The following is a 22133-nucleotide window of genomic DNA, read 5'->3' as shown; positions in this document are numbered from 1 at the left end:
TTAAAGGGTCGTTGCAGAAACATTGCCATTCTTAATATAGTCTTTATAGCTTGTTGTCCATTCTTCAAGGCTGTGTACCACAAGTTGATTATTGGTTACAAACATTTCATTTAAGATAGGAAGAGGGCACGGAGCTTTCAAACCAGTTATGTCTCTAAATATTTACTTCAAGACTCAATTCAATTTCATTTATACATCGCCAGTTTATCGCCCGCAACAGCCATCCCAAGGTGACATGACATGAAAGCAGAAATTTTGAAAAAAGGAGAAAAAAAATACAAAGTCCAACATTAGGAATGCAATTTCCTCTTGAGGATGTGATTTTCAGGAGGTCTTCGGTTTAGTCAAGTTTGCAGAGTCTGCATCCTACAAAAGAAGACGCTAACTGTCAGCACTTGATTTGCACCAAAAATGAAAAATTCTTTTATTCAAGGTTGAAAATTGTCTGAATATATATCATGTTAACATCTGTAAATCTTGAGATACTTTATTGGTCACAAGCATGCCCCTTACATTGCCCAACTATTTCACTGTAGAGGAATGTTTAGATTCTGTAAGTCTTTATAGTGTTTCCTCTTTTTCTTTTGGTCCCAAAATGATCCTCCTCCATCCCAAGCAAGTGAATCCACAATGGCTAGCCAGTAGTGGCATGACCTTTCTGCATGGCCCTCAGCTGTCACTGTCCAGCAGAGGCCACCAGACACACTGGTCAGTCAGTTATCCAGTCAGCACCAGGGGGAAGTAGTCATGCTCACTGTCATACCCTAGACACTGCCTTCTTCTTATTAGACTCAACCAAGGTCAGTAGAAGCTAGAGCCTCCCAGCTGTTAAGAGACAGCGCTGCACACATAGTTCAACTTTATTCAAGTATTTTCAGCCTGTTCACACAGTGAGAACCCACCAGTCTCAGGTCTAATCTAGCACAGCTAACCTTGCAGAATACTGCAGCAGCACAAATGTTGCAGAAAGAAATGGCAGCATCTGATGTGCCCCAAGTAAAGTGGAAAAAAGCTGCATGTTCACCTGCATGCTCCTGACCAAGTCAAAATGTGTAAAACAAATATTATGAAAAAAGGTTTTTACTAACTCATAAAGCCCAAATATATACTCATATTGATCAGAGTATTTGGTAAAAATATGGTGATGTTTGAATTTCTCAGACGTACACTAATGTGTAAATAATATATCTACAAGGGAATTTTGCACCATAAAAACTTTCTGTACCTACCCGACCAGCTTTGAAATTCTGCACCCATTTTCTGCCCAACCTGTCGGACACGGACCAGGCGAATGTGGGCGCATACTGCCAGGTGTAGTAAAGCAGGAGCATGGGCTGCTGAGAGATCCACATCTCCTTGACACCATTGGAAATTCCCACTAGCATTAAACGCACACAGCGATCTGTTGGCATCCTCTTCAGATGTCCAACTGTGGGTGGAGGCTTGAAGTAATGAGAGGAAAACTTGTTACTTAAAACATAGCTTTGAAATGGTTATATTAGGCATATCAACTAAAAAAATACCTTGTTTATTTCTGCTGTAAAGGCATTTTTGGCGATTTGTGATTGGACGGGCCCTGGACACACTGTGCTAATTAGTATTTTTGGATAGTCAGTCAGCTCAGTTCGAAGGGAATTAAAGAAACCCTGTGGATAATACAGCAGAGATCCAGATCTGTTCCCACAAGCCAACAACTAATACATTTAGTTGAAAAGAATTAAGAGAAATAAAAAAGTCATAATCTCCTTTCTGAAATCTCATCACCTGAAGTGCATGCTTGCTAGCAGAGGCACCTGTTGCAAGAGGCGCAGCGGTAAGGCCAAAGAGGCTGCTGACAGTCACGATGCTCCCCATGCCTCGCTGCGTCATGTGAGGCAGCACCTGCTTGGTTAGAGAGACCGTACCGAAGAAGTTGAGCTCCATCAAGGCCTGGCACACATCCACGCTGGTTTCCAAGAACAGAGAGCGCTGACTTCGACCGCCATTGTTAATGAGGATATCAATCTGATGAGGGATAGAAAAGAACATCTGAAATCTCATTTATTTCAGTTACCTATAGTTTTGTACTTTCTAATTTGTTTTTATTTTGATTCAGTTAGTTTTCAGAGTGGATTTTGTTGTTTCAGTTTAGTTTTTTTTTGTGCGAAAATGTTTAGTTTTAGTTTCGTTTTTATTAGTTTCAGTGGAAGCTTTAGTCTTTTTATTATTATTGAATAGAGGACACATGTCTCATCAAAACTATCACAATTGTAAGGGTGAATGTTTATGGAGAAAAAACATTGTTTTCAGCAGACATTTAAAACAGAGTAGCTATCTGAGAGTTTACAACCTCAGAAGAGATGGTGCATGTGGTTTTAAAATAACAGTTAAAAGGCTCTGATCAGATGATGACTGCTGGAATACATCTCAGTAGATCTGCTTTTGTAAAAGGGGCACAACAGTGTTAGGCTTTAAAAGTGGTGGAACATGTCACAGCTAACAGGGGGATTTAATAACTGCAGTTTGATCAATCCAAATTTGAAAATAGTTCCTGGAAATCGTGGGTGCCACACATGGTCCGGGCTAGAAAAGGAGACAGACAACCAAGCTTACTGTGAGAACCAAGTCCAAAGGTCAGCATCTGGGGCTGCATTGGTGCACACAGCATAGGTAACAAGCATATCTGTGACAGCACACCATTAATGCTGAAGGATACAGATTTTGGATGCTGGTTCCAAACTGACTTCTGCATGTGCTACAAAAGGAAGGTTTTGCAGTAAAAGCTGGAAATACGTTTTGCTATATTTTACCTTAGCCCTTTTTCATGTATGGCATACATTTTCCGGTTTTCTACACCTTGTTAAAGTAAAAAGTCTTTAATTTACACACTGTCACAGGTTCTTAGAAAATGACTTGAATAATGAAAAATTAAACTACATCCACAAAGTGAAGTGAAACCAACCATCCATTAAAGGATGTCTTTAAAATAAGACAAAGGTGGTCTCTATTATGTAAATCAAACCCAGTATTTGAATGTTATAGATGAGTTGTTAATGCTACAACAAAAAAATTCATGAAACTATGAGCAACTGCAGTGAGCTTACGTGTCCAAAGTACCCAATCACAGTTTTTGTTTTTGTCTCATGTGACCTCCTCTCCAGCAAATCAAGTGGAAGAACAAGAATATCCTCATCCTTAAGTTCAGAGGTCTCTTAAAGAATAAAGGACAAAAAGCATTCATTTAGTCACTTTTGAGTAAAACTGAACAAACTATAACTGACATCATATGGAAACCTAGCATGTTATTAATGTGTTATACTCCATATACGTCCATGTACCCAAGCTTAAGTGTTCCTTCACATTAAGTGGGTTTCTTTTGGCTGGAATCTACTTTACTTTGATATAATTTGACAATTTAAAACAATTTATCTTACCTAAGCAATGGCGTTTCACTCTGTGTAGCTCATCCTCACGGCGGGCAGACAGGATGAGACGTGAGCCGCACTTTGCCAGCTGGTAGGCCAGCTCTTCTCCAATACCGCTGGATGCTCCAGTGATCCACACCACCAGCCCTTTCAGCTTCCTCTCTGGTTGACACAAATCACAACAGTCAACATTTCCTGCTACAGTTCTTTGGTCTTTATAAACTTTCAGAGAGATAGCAAAAACCTAAGGAGCAGCCAAATCCATAATCTGGTACATCGGTAAAAAGGAAATAAAGTTTCACTCCACCATCTGGTGGGGGCCTTTCTGTGTGGAGTTTGCATGTTCTGCCCATGTTTGCATGGGTTCTCTCCAGGTACTGAAGCTTCCCTCCACAAGTCAAAAACATGCAATTAGTGGGGTTAGGTTAACTGTTGATTTGAAATTGTCCAGGGTGTACATGGAAGGATGGCCATCTCAAAAATACCAAAAAGGCCTGAAAGACCACAGATGAAAACTAAAGTGGCTGGTCACAGTATCCTTTCCTTTTTTCCCTTCAGTAACATCTAAACAAGTCAAGAGAACTCTCGAAGAGATAGGTGTATCATTGCTAAGCTGTCAAATCAAGAGATGTCTTCATGAATGGAAATAAAGAAAGTTTAAAGCAAGTTGGAAACCACTGGTTACACTCAAGTACAAGAGGCCAGATTCCTGTAAGTTTTAATGATACTCTATGCATCATGCTTTACTTTCTAATTATGGTGAAGACTAAAGTGCTCCTTACAAAACTATCTAACAGCATAAAAATAGTTAAAGTTTGACCTATATTTGACTAGCTACAACATCAAACTCCTGCTTACACATTAACATGGCAGGCCTAGTTATAATGGTACAGTATAATCCCGGTTTTATCCCCTTCAGTACAGCACAGTACAGAATGAATTCACACTTCAGGTCTCAGTGCAGGTTTTCAGTCTAATTTAGCTCTCTGTAACTGTTGTCCTTAACAGTGATCCTTGGGCACAACTTCCCTCTTTAAGGTATCACATTTCAGCTTCACAAAAATCACCGCATTGCTATCAAAGATTGTTCTAAACAGAAACACATTTACTTAATAAAACAAACCCTTGGCTGACAGACAGTCTGTGCTTTCCCTTTAGGATAACTTTGCACTTAGTAACATCAACAGGCTCTGAGGAGGCCTCCTCTGACTGCCACTGCTCCCTGATATGAAAACATTTGTGAATAATTGATAAGAGAAAAATGTATGATCTCTTCCAAAATTTGCCAGGGTCAGTTAGACTTATAAACTTAGCCTAACGTTTTTTTATTTTTAATTTTTACTGTCCCCAACATTTGCAGAGATACACATTTGATCACAAATCTGAGCCCCTTCTTTATTAATAAGAAACTTCTCACAGTGCTGGGGGGTGGTCGTTTCACTCACCTGGCCTTTGCCCTGTCAGACTTGCCCAAAGCAGAGTGAAGTCTGCATCCGCGAAAATGAAGCCAATTAAACAGACAAGTAAACAAAATGCTATGAAGCAGCTCAGTGCAGATACAGTGCAGGACTCCATTCCTTGTAAAACAACACACATGCACAACCAACAAACTTATGATTTAAGTAACTACACCGCAACCTATAATGAGAGGTGGTTAAAGTGTAACCACTTGTGTAATCACTTCCTCTCTAGTATTTTCAAATTTAAACCTAGAGAGCGATATTTAAAGTCTTTATTCTTCTTCTTCATAATTTTTAAAACACTCTGTGGTTTCTCGGCTGATTGGGATCCATTCCCGCCTTGTTAGAGTTCAAAGCTGATTAACTTGTGGGTTCCCACTTTTTACCCCAAAAGACCAAATGTATCATATTTCTTGTGTATGGATCCAAAATGTTAATTTGATGATATTTGAACCATTTAAATATTACTTTAGCCTAGAGACATGGTTTTCCATCATGCTTGAAAATGCACCAAAGTGTCATCAAATTGCTCATTGTAAGAAGTTAGTCTTTGAGGCCTTTTTTTTTTTTTTTTTAAACTATGAGTCAATCTTGACACCAATAGGAAGGAAGTTGATATCAAGCTTGCCACAAAGAATTTCAGAGGTTATGAAGAATAAGGGTCAAGAATTTACACCAATTTCAAAAGTCTTTGAAACTTACATAGTGGTTGTTGTTTTTCTGTGTCTCAGAAACATGTTAAAAATATATATAATTAAAACTGAAGCTGCAAAGTGCATGAAACACAAACAGGTGACTGTCAGTAAATTCACCATGATTTAGAAACAGCTAAAATTGAGACTTAGTCTCATCACATTAAAATTGTGATTCCAGGGCCTGGACAAAACTGGTGGGCTATTAAGAACGTTATTTCATTAGACGGTTGGTTATTCAGGTGAAGTCTGAGTATGAGTGCCCAAGCGTGATTCCAAAGACTCCTACAAGAAGATTTGTGAAAGAATAACCTCACAAGGATTTTTAAGCTTCTATGAAGACGTGCATTGGATTGGGTCTTGCTGTATCTGCATAGTGTTTGGTGTGATGTTGTGTTGATAATTTTACTTGTCCCTTTAAAGGAAGTGTAAATTTTCTAAGTCCTCTAATCTTTCATATGCTTACAATAAAATCGCTCATCAACCAGCAGTTTAATATTTCATTAAACAACCTGGCCCAAAAGAAAATTTGAAGTAAACTTTATTAGTCATCCAAAAGGTCATTCAAATCTGTAATCATTCTTTAGGCCAAAAAAAAAAAAAAAAAAACCCAAGGGAAAAACAGACTACGTCTGAGACAAGAAGAGCTTTTAAACTGAGCTTTTAAACAGTCATGTCCTTGAATTCTTCCTTCTGGATGGAAAAAAAAATCCAAAGTCCAACTTTAGGAACACATTGAAGTGTTTCTTCCTGAGGACGCAGCTTTCAGGAGGTCTTTGGTTTAGTGAAGTATGCAGAGTCTGCATCCTGCAAAAGGAAGAGTGCAGCTGTCAGCACTGATTTTCTACTTCCCTGAATCAAATCAAAATAATTTAAGGGAAAACGTCCAAATAGACATGCTGTTAATATTTGTACATCTTAAAAAAAAAAATTCTCAAGGTGGTCACAAGATGACGAGCTTTATAGGCAGGGATTTCACTGTTATGCTATTCATGTTTTTTTAGGCTCTTTCTGTTTCAAAATGATCCTTCTGAAGCAACGGCCACCCAGCTGCAAAATGACCTTTCTGTAAATTAACCTCTTTATATTTAAGGTCCAGTGTGCAATTTATATGCATTCTCCTCCCTCTCCGTTAAATACTGACATAATTACACTCACTGGCCACTTTAGTCAGCTGATCAGTAACATAAATATCTAACCATCCAATCACAAGGTAGCAAACTCAATGAGTTTAGGCACGTAAAGAAGATTCAGATGACCTGCTGAGGTTCAAACAGACCATTAGAATGAGGCAGAAAAGTGATTAGAGTAACTTTGAATGCAGCAGATGTATGAATGTAGCTGGTAAGCGTATTTCAGAAACTGTTTGAAAAAGAGAAAATATGCAGTGAGCTGCAGTTCTTCGGGTGAAAATGCCCCATTGACACAATAGGGAGACCACACCGGGTGCCATTTCTTGTCAGCTTAGAACAGGAAACTGAGGCTACAATTCAGACAAGCTCACCAAAGTTGCACAACAGAACTCTGGAAAAATTGAATCATTGAATCCTAACCCAAATAGAGCACTTTTGAGATTTGGTGGACTCCAGAGAGTCACCTCATGGATGTGTAGCCAATAAATGTGTAGTAACTGTGTGGTGCTGTCATGTGACTATGGACCAAAATCTCTGAGGAATGTTTCCAGCACCTTGTTAAATCTATGCCATGAAGAATTAAAGCAGGTCTGGACTCTATGTATGAGCTATAGACATTTTTAAAATTCTCACACACTTAAATGACAGGGAGTGAAAAGGACACAAATAAGGCTCAACTGCATAACCAGGGCAAGAAGATAGGATCTATTATTGTGTGGTCTTTACCCTACAATATAAGACACAAGTTTTAGATTTTGTGCTTTATATTATGACATCTGGGATAGGCTCCAGCGCCGCCCGCGACCCTGAACAGGATAAGCGGATGCGAATGGATGGATGGATATTAATTTATATATAAATATAAGAAAACATGGTTGCATCAAAAATGCTTGAGTGCAGACTCCAGAAACTAATGGATGACATGCAATGGCCTCATCAACCTTTTATGTACCCAATAACCAAGCTCAGGCATGAAAAAACACATCTACAGCAAAGTCTCTATAGCCCGTTTCCCCTCATAACATGTTTTGCTCTGCCTGTTTATCAAGCTGAAATTTGGGGGTTTGAACGCTTTGACTGACAGGTTTACAGACACGGGGAGCTGAACTGGACCTCTTAACTGGGTCTGTGCTGCTTAATATCCCCTGCTATTATGTACAGCCTGTCAGTTTGTGCATTAGTTTTATTAGTCTGCTATTTAGCACTAATTAGCATGTTGCTAACTTGAGCCAATATCCTCACCCTCTGATTTAAATATGTTCACTTTTGGCGCCAAAAAAAAAAAAAAAAAAAATCAACATGATGCCTTCAGAATTCCGAATCCGGAGGCCAAGGCATGATGTCTTGGTGGCTACACCCATCTTTTACATACACCCTGTGCATATTATGTACGTACCACACCAGCTTTAAAATTCTGAACTCTCTTCCTTCCCAGCAGGTCTGTGATGAACCAGGCAAACGTAGGAGCATACTGCCAGGCGTAGTAAAACAGGAGGAAGGGCTGCTGTGCAATCCACATCTCCTTGACACCATTGGCGATTCCCACTAGCATTAGATGCACACAGCGACTTGTTGGCATTTTGTGTTCCTGGCTTCCAACTGATGCCACAGGCTTTACGTAATGGAAGGAAAAATGGTTACTGAAAGCAAACGTTCTCAAAAAGCACTTATGTCACAAATGTGAAATCGAAACAGCAAATAAAATGCATTACCTTGTTTAGCTCCTCTGTGAAGACGTTGCTGATGATCTGTGATTGGACTGGCCCTGGGCACACCATGCTAATTAGTATCTTTGGATAATCAGTCAGCTCAGGTCGAAGGGCATTGAAAAATCCCTGTGGAAAATACAGCAACACCACTTACCCAGTTGGGACCGGTAATATTTTTTTTTTCCCTTTCTTTGTTCCCCATATATAACTAATGCTAAGTTTAGACGAGATGCAGAAACATTCAATTACATTAAATGAGTTAAATTCAAACCACAGAGTCATGAGAAATCGCATCACCTGAAGAGCATGCTTGGTGGCACAGTATCCTGTTGCAAGAGGCGCCCCGGCGAGGCCGACTAGGCTGCTGACAGTCACGATGCTCCCCCTGCCTCGCTGCGTCATGTGAGGCAGCACTTGCTTGGTTAGAGAGACTGTACCTAAGAAGTTGAGCTCCATCAAGCCCTGGCACACATCCACGCTGGTTTCCAAGAACAGAGAGCGCTGACTTCGACCGCCATTGTTAATGAGTATATCAATCTGATGAGGGATGAAAAAATAACACCAAATAACAATCTGGTGAAATAAAATTTTAATTTGGTCATTGTTTGATTCCTGGTTTAAAACCAGTATCTTTTAAATAAGTTGTAGGCGTCATATTAATGTATATATTAATGTGGTAATGAAACTAAGAACACCTGGAGCAGCCTTACATGCCCAAAGTAGCGAATAACTGTTTTTGTTCTTTCCTCGTGTGATGTCCTCTCCAGCAAATCAAGGGGAAGAACAAGAACATCGTCATCCTTAAGGTCTGAGGTCTCTTGAAAATAAAAGAATAAAAATGATTCAGCTGATCACAAGCAAGTAACACTGAACTGAAATCAAGCTAATGCCCAGTTGCAACTGAACTGACTGAAGAGGTAAAAAGTTAAAGCACGGATGTTGAATACATAACAACATCATTTTAATTGATCTTACCTAAGCAATGGCGTTTCACTCTGTGTAGCTCATCCTCACGGCGGGCAGACAGGATGAGACGTGAGCCGCACTTTGCCAGCTGGTAGGCCAGCTCTTCTCCAATACCACTGGATGCTCCAGTGATCCACACCACCAGCCCTTTCAGCTTCCTCTCTGGTTGACACAAACCACAACAGTCAACAAGGCGAATTTCTTTTACGACACTTAGCAGTTAGCAACAGAGGAGTCATAAAGATTGCCTGATTTTGTTTTAACTGAATACGGCACTCTTATTGTATGCTCTTACTTTCACCAAAATTATTATTACTTATTTTATCTTTTTCACAGAAGACTCTTGAACTCTTGGATAGTTTTGCCTTTAGTACTTTTGTTGACTACCTGTGGTCACTGTTCAGAAAATGTTCCAGTGCACTAAAATGGAAGACTTTTGACATTCATACAGAGAAATTATTAAGTGCATATTGTAACATTATACGGAATTTGTTGTATGATTACATGTCTATATAATATAAGAAGCTGTGTGTTCTGCTGAGACTCACATCAGAGTAAAGTTAGCATGGCACACATTATCTTCTAAACGCAAATGACGTTTTGCCGTTAAAGAGTTCAGAGGTCAATCTGAGTTGAAGACGAAGCCTTATAAAATCAACTTATTGTTCTTTGACAGTTCAACCGATCAATCACAAACAGAGAGGTTACCCGTGCTTGTCCCCTCATAGGACGGATTCCCTTCGTTATAAACAAGAAGGTGAGGACAACATGTGGTGTGTTTCGTTTGACTCACCTGGCTTGTGCCCCGCTAGACTTGCCCAGAGGAGAGTGAAGTCTGCATCCGCGAAAAGGAAGCAGAGTAAATGGATGAGTAAATAAACTGGTATAAACCAGCTGAGAGCAGACACAATCCAGCAGTCCATTTGGTGGAAGCAAGTGGGCTACAGGACACGCGTATACTTTTAAAGTGGCTTGTCACTACCCGATCCGTACCGGAAATCCGATCGGTACCACGCATGTGCGAACGGTGTCTACTTACGGTCGAAGCATTTTACGATAGTTACAGGTCAGAGTATCTGTTAAGATGTTAAGAATAATAAGTATCTCTTAAAATGTTTGCAATAATGAAGCAGTAACCCTAACCCCATAGCTACAACCAAAACTAAGTTAAAGGATGTCTACGTCACTTCCGCTTTATTTTCAAAATTAAATCTTCAGAAATAAACGTGCTTCTTCCTATCTATCGCTCTTCTCCAGGTTGCATAACAGTATAACAGTTATCTTTTGCAATAACGAACTTGAACCACAGCTGTTACACAGTGTCCTGCAGAACCTGGCGAGTCTCCAAAAAAACAAAAAAACAAAAAAACACAAAACCCAAACCCAGCCCTGAGTTTAGATGAGAGAGGATTTAATGGAACAGAATCAGACTCACAATACTTTACTAATCCCTGAGGAAATTATGTGGTCACAGTTGCTCCAAGACAGTAAGATATGTAAGTATAGTATGGCAGTAAGTAAGATGAGGGGATATATTTCAGTAATACAAGCAAACACACGTTTTCCCAGTATGAGGCATTAGCGATATGCAGTTTTGCATGTTGTATTTCATTTTAAAGTAACCTATATCCATCTATTATCTGTTATTATTATTATTATTAAAATAACCTATATCCCCCCGGTCATTGATTTATGCAAGCCTGATGCAGGACGGATTTGCATAGTATAAAAACTGTGATCTTGACTAGTTTAACTAACTGAGCACAGTGTTATTTTCATGTTGGATTTAATGGGTTTAGAAACACTCCAAACTGAAAAACATGCATGTGGTGGTTATTTTACTGGCCGAGTGCAGTTAGACACAATGCACTTAATTTTGATTGCTTAGTACACTGGACACATTTTGGCTCATGGATGTCTAGTGTAAATGTAATACATTTTAACTCATTTTCATAACATATCTTTTAATTTTTCTTTAAATAATATCTCATTTTTACCAAACAGACCCTTCAGAGTAAATGGATCATGACATGTTACATTGATTCATGTATTGCTCAGTTCCTCTTGATTACATCTTAACTTTCGAGACCCCTGCATCCATGTAAATACCATGCTCATTTAAAGAACTGTCAACCATTAAAGCTACAGCGATGATAAGGGAGTCTAGCAACTCAGCAAGGTTAAAGGGCATTTAAGATAAGATACTACAGTATTCATCCCAGAAGGGAAATTATGCTAGAGCAGCTGTAACCTAAGACAGAATTGCTTAAATTAAATAGAATAGCTCAGTATGACATAATACAACATGACAAAACAAAAATAGCTATAAGGTAAAATACTCAAGAATATAAATTTACATGAAAATAAAAATGTCAAACAATATAAAATGAATGAGCTTAAGAAACAAAAATCAGAAAATAAAATAACAAATGACATTTAAAAAGCTGATTATAATATAACAAGGAACTCAGTAATAAAAAAAAAGCAAACAAACAAAGTAAATATTGGTATTATGTTATGATATATTGAAAAGATTTCCTGTTGGGACAGCAAAGTCAATTCAATCTATTAGAGAAAGTCCTCCCCTAACTGTCCACAGTAAAAATGGTGCAGATGGTGGTCATCTTCTACCCACAGGCTTTTGGATACTGGGTTTGAAAGCCTGTTACAGAAGAGCGAGCAATGCCACACACAACCTCTGTGTCATCTCATTTAACTTTTATGAGACTTGGCCTAAAGATCCTCTGTTACAAATATACCCAGCAAAAACTTGTCAGCTTTTTAGGAAACCCGCTTCTGTAAAAAATACAGTATGACAGTGACTGACCTCAAAGAAACACTCGGTGAATCAGACTAGTTTATGTTTCTACAGCAGCAAAATAAAACTATCGTGGGAAGTTTTATGGGAATGTTTTGTTTATAGATGCCAGTTGCCATAAAGTTTCGGTTCTTACGTTTTAGATACTACATATAAAACAAAATAATGAATTGCAGATAAAATATTATGTAATATATAATCCCAGAAACATGTACATCTAAATGATTGCTAAATGTCAATGAAAAATAAACTTTTTCACAGGAATCATCTGAAAAGTAGAACTCATTTGTTTTGTGGTTGCACATATTATAGGTTATAAATTTCCTCGAAAATTCTTTGGAACAACAAATCAAATAAGAAAAAGATTTCACTCATTTTTATGATTACATATATTGTAACCTAACTTTTTGGACAGACCTCACGAATTATACTTAACAGCTAAACATAACAATTTATGCATGCATGTTAACCTTTATAATTGTTTATAATTTGCTGTAGGAATGTGGTGGAAACCTTCCAGTTGTAAATGATTATAATAACATAAATAAATAAATAAATGAATAAAGCAAGCGATTCAAGTGCATAAACACACCTATAATTCGACCTATTGGTGGCGCTGGAGAACATGGCGGGGGGAGGGGGGTAAAATAAAATAAATTAAAATTAATAAAAACAAAAATCAAGCAATGGTCAACATTAACTGTGCCACATTTCCCTTCTACAGACTGAAATTGCACAAGAAGCAGGAATTTGTGCAATAACGACATATTTTGACAGAAGCACTTATGCAGCCCGTTTGCAGGATTGCACTGAATTAATTGTCATTTTGTACGGGCTTGTTTATATCAGATTTGGAAGCCCGTGTTGTGGTATACATGCTTTTCGAGCATGTTTCTATGTAGCAGCTGGAGCAGCCAGCCACAGATCTTTAGGAATGATGTCATGTTTTCGAATGCGCAACCTGCAACATCCGGGTCCTGTCTCCGTCGCTCCGTGCCGCTCAGGCTAACGTTAGCTAGCAAGTTGTCAGGCTGTCAAGTGGAGAGGCTGGGGCAGACGTTTCAGCTTCCCTTCCCCTGGCTTGGCCGCATAAACCTCCGGCCACTCCCCAAAAAGCCACGAGAAAATCCGTTTGAATATTCTCGCCAGCTGAGATAATGTAATGCATCACGGACGTACGCAAAGAGGGATCTCCGCACCTACACAATTTATATGCACCGAATCTTGAGTGACGATTGCTCGCTGCTAACTGGCTAGCTACCTTAGCTAAACCGCCGTAAACCCCCTAGTTTCGTCGGTGTACCCTCTCTGGTGCGAACTGCGGCCAGTCGGTCATCGTCCCTGTTGTATCTTCCGCTGGTGTCGACTAGTATTTTGGTATTTGGTAAGTCATTAAATGTTTACTTTGTAGCCAGCAGCTGTTGAGGAACATTGGGCAGCCGTAGTTCTTAGCTGTGTTAGCATGTAGCAATTAGCAAGGCCAAGGGCTTTGCCTGCCTCAATATTATATTAGCGCACCACGGCAGGGAGGGAGGCCTGTCAGTTAGCTGTGAGAGACAAGGGTCAAGGCCCGTAAGTAGGCTAGGCTGTTTGTTTATTTCAGTTGTAGTCGGTACTGGCTGCAGAGCAAAGTTTCTCACTAAACCCAGCAGCATTATTGAGCCTTAATAAACGTGACTATGGTGTAAACTAGTTCATTACAGCGTTAGAGTTGGTTTTGACCGATTTTATGTCTTGTGATTGTTATCGAGTCTGCTAGCTGGGGCTAGCGCTACAGGCGTGTAGCTGCAACTCTTTACTACCCCAGGTAGCTAGTATGGTGAAGTGGTCTGCATTGCGGAGGTCACAGTGGCTTAGTGGACTATCAAAATGAAAGTAAATAACTTAAAACGTTTCGTTACATTTATTGGTAAACTCTAGACAGCCACTGGCCTGAGGGCGTTTCAGTCTGATCTACACCAGCAGTGTTCCTAATGTGTGGCCAAAATGTGCACACAAGTCTACTATTTTTAGACTAGTAGGGGCTGAACTCAACTCCAAGATGTTAATCTTTTGCCACAAATGGATCTAAGACGTGCTGTTAGTTTATTGATAGAATTAGTGCCTCTTTCTGGTTATTTCTTAGAAAACTCTTTTTCAGAAAATTAGTCAGATTTGTACTCGTTTTATGTTTTCACATTGTCATAATTAGACAACATGTATTGTTTTAGTTTCCAAATTGGGGCTTTGATTGGACTGCACTTTCTTAATCAACGAATTTGTCATTTCTTTTGTGTTACAGGCTTTTAAAGGGACACAATGGGTGCATTTCTGGACAAACCAAAGATGGAAAAGTATAATTCCCATGGTGAAGGTAACAACCTGAGGTATGGGCTGAGCAGCATGCAGGGTTGGAGGGTTGAGATGGAGGATGCACACACAGCGGTAATTGGTCTCTCTCATGGTCTCGACCTGTGGTCATTCTTCGCTGTTTATGATGGGCATGCTGGCTCTCAGGTGGCCAAGTACTGCTGTGAGCACCTGCTGGAGCACATCACCAGCAACTCAGACTTCCAGAGTGCTCTTCAGGATGACCCCTGTGTGGACAGCGTGAAGAATGGTATCCGCACTGGGTTCTTGCAGATTGACGAACACATGCGAACCATCTCCGAGAAGAAGCACGGTGTGGACAGAAGTGGCTCCACTGCAGTGGGGGTAATGATTTCTCCAAGCCATATCTACTTCATCAACTGCGGCGACTCGCGTGGGCTCCTCAGCCGGGGCGGCACTGTGCACTTCTTCACACAGGATCACAAACCTAGCAACCCACTGGAAAAGGAAAGGATCCAGAACGCCGGTGGCTCAGTCATGATCCAGCGAGTTAATGGGTCCCTAGCAGTGTCCCGTGCTCTGGGAGACTTCGACTACAAATGTGTGCATGGAAAAGGCCCGACAGAGCAGCTTGTTTCTCCAGAGCCTGAAGTTTATGCAATAGAGAGAAGCGAGGGGGAAGATGAATTCATTATATTAGCTTGTGATGGCATCTGGGATGTCATGGCCAATGAAGAACTGTGTGACTTTGTGAGGTCAAGGCTAGAGGTTACGGATGATCTTGAAAAAGTCAGCAATGAAATTGTTGACACCTGCTTGTACAAGGTATACCATCAACAAACCCTCTTCTGACACTTTGTTGAACTGTTTGGTACAATGGTTGATTTACATAAATTCTTGTTTGTTATCTTTGATTTCTTTGCAGGGAAGCCGGGACAATATGAGTGTTGTGCTAGTCTGCTTTCCTGGGGCCCCAAAGGTATCTTCAGAAGCAGTGAAACGAGAAGCTGAGCTGGACAAATATCTGGAGGCCAGAGTAGAAGGTAGTAAAAGCACTTTTGGTTGACATTATTATAGAGTAAAACATTAAGTTTACAAATGCTCATATATCTTACTTATATTTAGAGGCAATGAAAAATGCAAAATCAAAGAGCAAAAACAGGAAGTGTTTTGTTTGTAATGTCTGTAGATTGGGTCTTAAATATCTGATATATTTAAGGTAGATATTTGAATCATACTGGATAATGAAGCATTGAAACACCAAATGAAGGACTTCAAATTCATTGATTACAGTGAGACTGCCATTGACATCTTAAGTTTATTTGCGCATCTTGCACATGTATCAATAAAACAATATCTTACTAGTGATGTCAAGTCTCTCAAATGCTGCCAGTGATCATCATTTCCTTTTTACCCCATAATGTTCTGGAAGTATTCAACCTTTAGATTAAAAAAACAAAACCAAAAACCCCCCAGAAAACTTTTAAGTGTAAAACAGGGTGTGAAACTTCATGAAGGGTGTTGCTGACAGGTAAAGTAAGTTTTTCCCAGGCAAGATTTAAATTAACAGCCTGGTTTTCAACTGAAGATATTTTGCATGTTAAGCAGATGCTTTAACCACTACACTATGGAGAAACAAATGCATTTTTGAAAAGTTGGAAGTGGTGGAGGTTCATCTGATAATAGTTTAGTAAGTGATTTATGGTGTCCATAAAGATGATATCAAAAGGGCAACTATCAGTCCCTGTCTTTTTGCATCCACTACGGGGTGTTTGTGTGTGCAGATGGGGTCGAACAGAGTCACAGGTGGCAGTGGCCTTGGTTGGCAACAGGGAGACTGTTGCCTGATACTTAAAACATACCAGGGGAGGGATTCTAAAATACCTGTAGTGCAAAGCACCTGCAGGAAATGGTAATCCAGCCATAGGATCAACTATGGAAACCTTGGGACTTTTACTAACTTTGAAATAGATTGTTGACTGAGGGCTCTCATTGTGTTGCCTTGACTATAAACTCAGTAATAACCTTGAGCTTTTAGACAGGGGTTAAAAATGCACAGCCACAAATTAAATAGGAGCGTCTGATTTATAACAAAGACAATAAAAAAGATGAGTTTTGCAGTGAAAACAAATGCAAAAGAATAGTCAGTTTATCCAGTTATTTTGTTGTCACTGTTGGTGAAATTGCAGTCGAGATTCAAATTTGGTCCCAGTCCACCAATGTAGTATCCCAGTGGCAATTAAAGGTAAAAAAACAGGCAAGTGCTGCCAGCTACACCATCACCATTGGTGTACCACCTGTTGGCATGATTCCTGCCTGGGCTTATGTTGTTCTGTTTGAGCATCAGTTGATGCTTCATTACTATTTTGTAGAATTAAAAAAAAAAAAGAAAAGTAGCAATTGCTGGTTGAGGTTATACCTGTTGTTGCGTCCCATTCATCGCGCAGGAACGGGTATAATAATAATAATAATAATAATAATAATAATAATAATAAAACCTGGATTTTAGGAAAATGCCTTGTACTTATTTCTTCTTCACTTTCCGGGCTACTGCCTAAAGGTTCTGTGAAAAGAAGCTGCTTTGGGTCATATAAGAAATCCCGGTAAAGTTTTGTACTCGCTAGCATAGTTACAACAGCTTTATACATTATTTACACAGGGCTTAGTTCTTCTCAACCAGACTAACCACTCAGCTAAAAAGGAACAAAAAAGGATAGATGTCTTTATCTTTTTTGTTTCACCTCCTGTTTTATTTGTCTTTGTTGCCTCCCCTGCTTTCTCTGTGTTGTCTTGTGGCTTAGCAGCTGCATGTAGAGAAATTTTAGATGCGCTTAAAGCAAAACAAACTCCAAAGTAAATATCGTCACTGCCCATGTTACCAAATTTTAATGATAGCCTTTCAGTTTTAGATGGTAGAATGAACTTGTCTGGTTGCCAGTTGTTATATCTCTAATTAATATATCTAACATGACGTAACTTTGTATTTCTGAAGAGTTACTTACATAGCCGTTACATTTGCTCCTTAAACAAAATTGACTGTGAATTCCTATAAGATGCTCATAGAAGTCCAGGACCAGTAATAATAAAAGATGATTGTCTTTTGTGGTTGATACCCTAGTAATGTCATTAAGAGCAGAAGGCAGAGACAAACATAATTTATATTCTATTATATTTATATTTTGTGCAAAGCTTAGGCTGAATGTAATAGATGAAAGTAGGCTTATTTAATTTTTTTCTACGCTTACTATTAAAAGTAAGCATCAAAGTTAGCAATATTTTATTTAGTTGCGATGACCGTTTTGTGGCCTCTGTGTTACATCAGGGAAGAAGTATTACTATGACAAAGCTTTTATTTTACATATATTCACACTTAAACAACTGTGATTTGGTCTAAATTGGATAATATTAATCTTGTTAGTTTGTTATCCTCCTTGTACACATGGATATATAATATTTTAATTGCTCATATCAATTGTGTATTTTTAGAAGTATTCTGGTGTTGTTTAAACAGAGCTGTAATCGAATCAAATTGTGTTTTCCAACAGAGATAATCAAAAAGCACGGGGATGAAGGTGTCCCGGATTTGGTCCACGTGATGCGGACGTTAGCATCTGAGAGCATCCCTAACCTTCCTCCTGGTGGGGAGCTGGCGAGCAAGTAAGTGATATTTGTGGTTAGAATGGAAACTATGCTATTGTGACACTGGGTGTCATATGTATATATTTTTTCATTTTGAATGAAAACTAGCATTGATTTTTTTTTTTGCCTTCCCCCTCAGACGAAGTGTTATTGAAGCAGTGTACAACAAACTTATCCCGTATCGAAGTGATGACACAGTAAGTATTTTGCTTTAACTTCCTGCAGATGTGCTTTCTTTGAAGTATGCATGCTTCTGTTTTCTTTAAACACACTTGTACTAATCCCATGCATGCTATAAATATTCAGAAAGGTAAAACAATGATATTGCCAAGAGATCTTTTTCAAAATGCAGTAAGGGGAGAAAAAAATATGGATTGACTCAAGCAGTTCAGACAATTGTCATCAATGTTTATCTTAACTAAAACAAACAAACCATGAGCTAATTTCACCAATTAATGCAACTGAACTAAAAAAGAAGTCACTAATAAGTATGGCATAAAAATGGTTCTCTTCAAACTGATTCAAAATGAACATTTCTCATAAGTCCTTTTCATACAAACAGGACTCAGAGCTTTTGCCCCTGTCCACTCAGATATTGTGCCTTTTATCAAATAGGCTCATTGAGTCAGCTACACGTATTAGTGCACATCATCTTGTCCTTGACAGTAAAACTTGTCCTCTGGTTCCTGTATTTCATGTTTGTGTAAGGAAGGTTTTTTAATTACTTAATTTACTTTCACTGGTAATTTCTTCAAAAAAAACCCCCCTCAAACCTTTTGACTCACTTTTGCTAATTGATTAAATGGAGATTTGTTTTTCCAACCAGTTTACACAAAGATTTCTGTGTTCAGAGGGCACTAGGCTTCTTAGAAACTGTTACAGTCAACTTAAAGTGACATTCTACACTTTGTTCGTTCAAGCTTTTTTTTAAGGGAATAGATCACCTTTGGTGCTATTTGCACTTTAAGATCTTCACAACTTGTTATCATTGCAGTTGTATACAGATGTATTCAAAACTCAGGGAGGAAGATGTGAAGTTAACTTAGATTATTTACAAAATTACCCCCCACCCCCCGGGTACCCTCAATGACGAGTTTTCGCACCTCAATATTTATCGATAAAGATGTGGTTTAACAATCATTAGAACAGGTTCCACGTCATTTTAGAAATAGGCCTGAGATATGACAGAAACCAGTCATTTCAGAGAAGAGAAACGAGGGATACCACCAGTAATGTTCCAAGGGGGACAAAGTTGATGAAGATAAAATCTGAGGTCTGTCCTGGCCTCCCAAAGACCGTCACTCCTTGTGTTAAGCAACTCTAATGTTGCTGTGTGTTGTTAGATTTGTTTGATAGATTGTAAAATTGTAATTATACCCATTTTAATATCTTGTCTTTTTTCATGTATGCCTATACTGATCAATTGTTGAGATGCAGCTAAACTACTGTAGCACTGCAAAATTTAATATGATTGGTCATAAAGAGTGCTGCATAGAATGGATTGAGAGTGGACCAGGTTAACTGCCCCATCATTTTATAACACAATGATTATACATTTACATAATTACACTGCCAAATGGCATGCTGGGTAGGGTTAGCTGGCTGGTAGCAAAATGGTCTGCTAGCACCTGAATAAACCTCTGTCACTACAGAACAGTGAGAAAATAGAGACATGATGAACCTATGGACTAAGTGACTCTTTGGAAACCTGTGCCAGGTTCATACTGTGACACTGCCAAATCTGATGGGAAAAAATACAGTGATACTAAACTTCAGCAGTAACTATAACACATTATTTCACACTTCTAAATATAATAAAGTCATATAGGCTTACGTGGGAGGTAATTTATTATGTCTTAAAGGAAAATATGCACTGTCAGCCACTTTATTAGGTACACCTGTTAATGTAAATGTCTAATCAGTCGCATGGCTGCAACTGAGCATTTATGAAATTGCAGATCTACTGTCATCTTCCCACATAATCATCTTCAAAGTTTACAGAGAATGGTCAGAGAGAAAATATGCGCACCAGTTTCTCTGGGTGAAAATGCATTGTTGATGCCAGAAATCAGAGGAGAATGAACTGATAAGAAGGTAACAGCAACTCAAAAAACCCCCCACTTAGGACAAAGGTGGCACCTCAAACCATGGCACAGGTTTTCAACAGCAATATGACCCCATACTGCTGTTGAAGACCTAAAGACCACACCATGTGCCACTCAAGTCAGCTAAGAATGGGTAACTGAAGCTTTAACTCACACAGGCTCACCAAAACTGGACAAAAACGTTGTCTGGTCTGATGATTCTCCTGCAACAATGTTGCAATAATCAGATGGTAGGTGAGAATTCAGCAATTTTAAAAAAACACGAAAGCACGGATCTCTCCTGCTTTGTATCAACGATTCAGGCTGCTGCTGTTGACATAATGGTTTGGGGATATTTATTTGGCACCTTTTGGGTGCCTTAAGATGAACCCGAGCATTGTTTAAACACCACAGCCAGTTTAGCATTTTTACTGATGTCCACCGCTTTAATGACGGTAGTGTAGCCAGCAAGATAACGTATCATGTGAAAAAGCTCAAATAATCTCAAACTAGTTTCTTGAAGATGACAATCAGTTAACTGCATGCAAACAGCCTCCTGATTTATTTTTTTTCTTTTTATGCTTTCATGTATTGAATTTGTTTCTGATATTCACACTGATTTTTTTTTTTTTTTTTTAAAGATAAATTTCTTATTTAAAGAGATTTTTTATTATAGCTCATGTAGCTTATGTTCTTTGTTTAAGTCATCCTTGTGGTCGTGATCCAAACTGCTAATATTCAGTGTTTTTTTTAAAACATTTATTTTTTTGTTCAACAGCCATCAGTTTGAAGCTCTCAAAAAAAAAAATCCTGTCTCTTAATTTTTCATATACAGGCTAACTATGATTTGACTGAAAATTTTCACTGTTTGATGTCAACCTTTATGAAGACTAAGATCTGCAATTGAACATTCTAATATTATAAACTATAGCAAAATAAAATATAACAAAGTTTGAGGAGTTGAGTGTTCCATTAGGGCCTTTTAATTGAACCTGCTAGTAGTCATGTTAGAGAGTAAGGATGGTGAGGAAGTTTGTAATAATATCCTTGACAATATAGGAAAAAAAAATACAGAAGAGTGTTTTTATTGTTGCAGCAGGATCCAGGATCATGGTGCAACAATGGAGATATATAAAAAATATCTCATAGGACGCACCCTATGTGGTGGTTTTTATGAAAATTTTATGCAACGTCAAGGATTTGCATGACTACATAAATACACATCAAATTCAGATAGTGTATTTTTATTATTTTATTAGTGTACATTGGAAATTGCGAGTTCAAAAATGTTATCTGTCGATGTTTCCAAAGTGCAACACATGTAAGACACTTGAAATGTGGTTTTATAGGACTATGAATTAAAGTTTCATGTAGTTCCTACCATACATGAGAAATAATTGTTTGGGCAATGTTTACCTTTGTCCATTTAAAGTGGACTAGTTGATGAGTCAAATATTTTTCTCTTGTTTTAAATGACTAGCAGATGAGTTGCCATGGATATCGTTAGTAAAAGCAATAACAAAACTGCTTAACACTTGCACAATAACTAAAGTAACTTAACCTTGAAACCCTTTAGGAGGCTGAATAATATTGCCACATAATTGACTTAAGTTGAATTGGTTGAGCTTTTTAGTCAGCTTCTTAAAGCTCTGCTTTTCCATTGAGAAACCCTAATCAGTGAATTCCATCCATCATTTTGCTCTTCCCGTCATATAGAGTGCAAATTAGAGGGTGCTCCAGTGATGTATGGTTGAGTCATTTGTTTACTTTTCGGTCACAAATTATGAGCTGTTAGCATCTCTTCCTCAAGTACCTTCATAGCCTGGTTGTATTCGACAGTGCTTCAAGTTATGAAACAAGTTTGGTGTTTCCAACTTTTAGTGGAAACTTTTTTCTTGTATGCTTTGCAGTGTACTTT

The 22133-nt window shown here is 38.6% G+C and overlaps 3 protein-coding genes across 4 annotated transcripts in view; 1 reads left to right on the top strand and 2 right to left on the bottom strand.

The window, feature by feature from the left end:
* Window positions 1–21: 21 nt before the first annotated feature.
* On the bottom strand, window positions 22–5958 carry LOC102305938 (dehydrogenase/reductase SDR family member 7). Of its 2 annotated transcripts, XM_005916676.2 has the most exons (7): window positions 4850–5958; window positions 3414–3566; window positions 3084–3190; window positions 1765–2004; window positions 1524–1646; window positions 1230–1442; window positions 22–366 (listed from the first exon to the last, which is right to left on the bottom strand). In XM_005916676.2, the coding sequence occupies exons 1-7, from the start codon at window positions 4998–5000 to the stop codon at window positions 325–327; spliced, it is 1029 nt and encodes a 342-aa protein (XP_005916738.1). In that variant the 5' UTR covers window positions 5001–5958; the 3' UTR covers window positions 22–324. The 2 variants fall into 2 exon arrangements, with proteins under 2 accessions (XP_005916738.1, XP_042074125.1); XM_042218191.1 differs by having other exon boundaries at window positions 22–1442.
* Window positions 5959–6080: 122 nt separating this feature from the next.
* Window positions 6081–10579, bottom strand: dhrs7 (dehydrogenase/reductase (SDR family) member 7). The gene is made up of 7 exons (XM_005916677.2): window positions 10158–10579; window positions 9374–9526; window positions 9109–9215; window positions 8696–8935; window positions 8402–8524; window positions 8086–8301; window positions 6081–6363 (listed from the first exon to the last, which is right to left on the bottom strand). The coding sequence occupies exons 1-7, from the start codon at window positions 10285–10287 to the stop codon at window positions 6322–6324; spliced, it is 1011 nt and encodes a 336-aa protein (XP_005916739.1). The 5' UTR covers window positions 10288–10579; the 3' UTR covers window positions 6081–6321.
* A 2573-nt stretch (window positions 10580–13152) lies between these two features.
* Window positions 13153–22133, top strand: part of ppm1aa (protein phosphatase, Mg2+/Mn2+ dependent, 1Aa) — a gene marked incomplete in the record, with an annotated part of 17237 nt that continues 8256 nt past the window's right edge. Inside the window, 5 exon segments of the mRNA XM_005916664.3 lie at window positions 13153–13566; window positions 14464–15317; window positions 15418–15535; window positions 18038–18149; window positions 18271–18328. Of these exon segments, the coding sequence (XP_005916726.1) occupies window positions 14481–15317; window positions 15418–15535; window positions 18038–18149; window positions 18271–18328 (1125 nt within the window).

This window comes from Haplochromis burtoni, unplaced genomic scaffold, assembly GCF_018398535.1.
Source record: "Haplochromis burtoni strain Fernald_Lab_line unplaced genomic scaffold, NCSU_Asbu1 Contig_16, whole genome shotgun sequence".
Classification (NCBI taxonomy): Eukaryota; Metazoa; Chordata; class Actinopteri; order Cichliformes; family Cichlidae; genus Haplochromis; species Haplochromis burtoni.
Note: the sequence above shows the minus strand (reverse complement) of the source record. Positions and strands in the feature narration are given on the sequence as shown.

Excerpts from the sequence above, each read along its gene's own strand:
- LOC102305938 (XM_042218191.1), bottom strand. The coding sequence starts at position 5,000 with ATGTGTGTTGTTTTACAAGGAATGGAGTCCTGCACTGTATCTGCACTG. Across the intron at positions 3,191-3,413 it reads AGTGAAACGCCATTGCTTAG|AGACCTCTGAACTTAAGGAT; the intron begins GTAAGATAAATT and ends TTATTCTTTAAG. Across the intron at positions 1,647-1,764 it reads CTAGCAAGCATGCACTTCAG|GGTTTCTTTAATTCCCTTCG; the intron begins GTGATGAGATTT and ends TATTATCCACAG.
- dhrs7 (XM_005916677.2), bottom strand. The coding sequence starts at position 10,287 with ATGGACTGCTGGATTGTGTCTGCTCTCAGCTGGTTTATACCAGTTTAT. Across the intron at positions 9,216-9,373 it reads AGTGAAACGCCATTGCTTAG|AGACCTCAGACCTTAAGGAT; the intron begins GTAAGATCAATT and ends TTTATTTTCAAG. Across the intron at positions 8,525-8,695 it reads CCACCAAGCATGCTCTTCAG|GGATTTTTCAATGCCCTTCG; the intron begins GTGATGCGATTT and ends TATTTTCCACAG.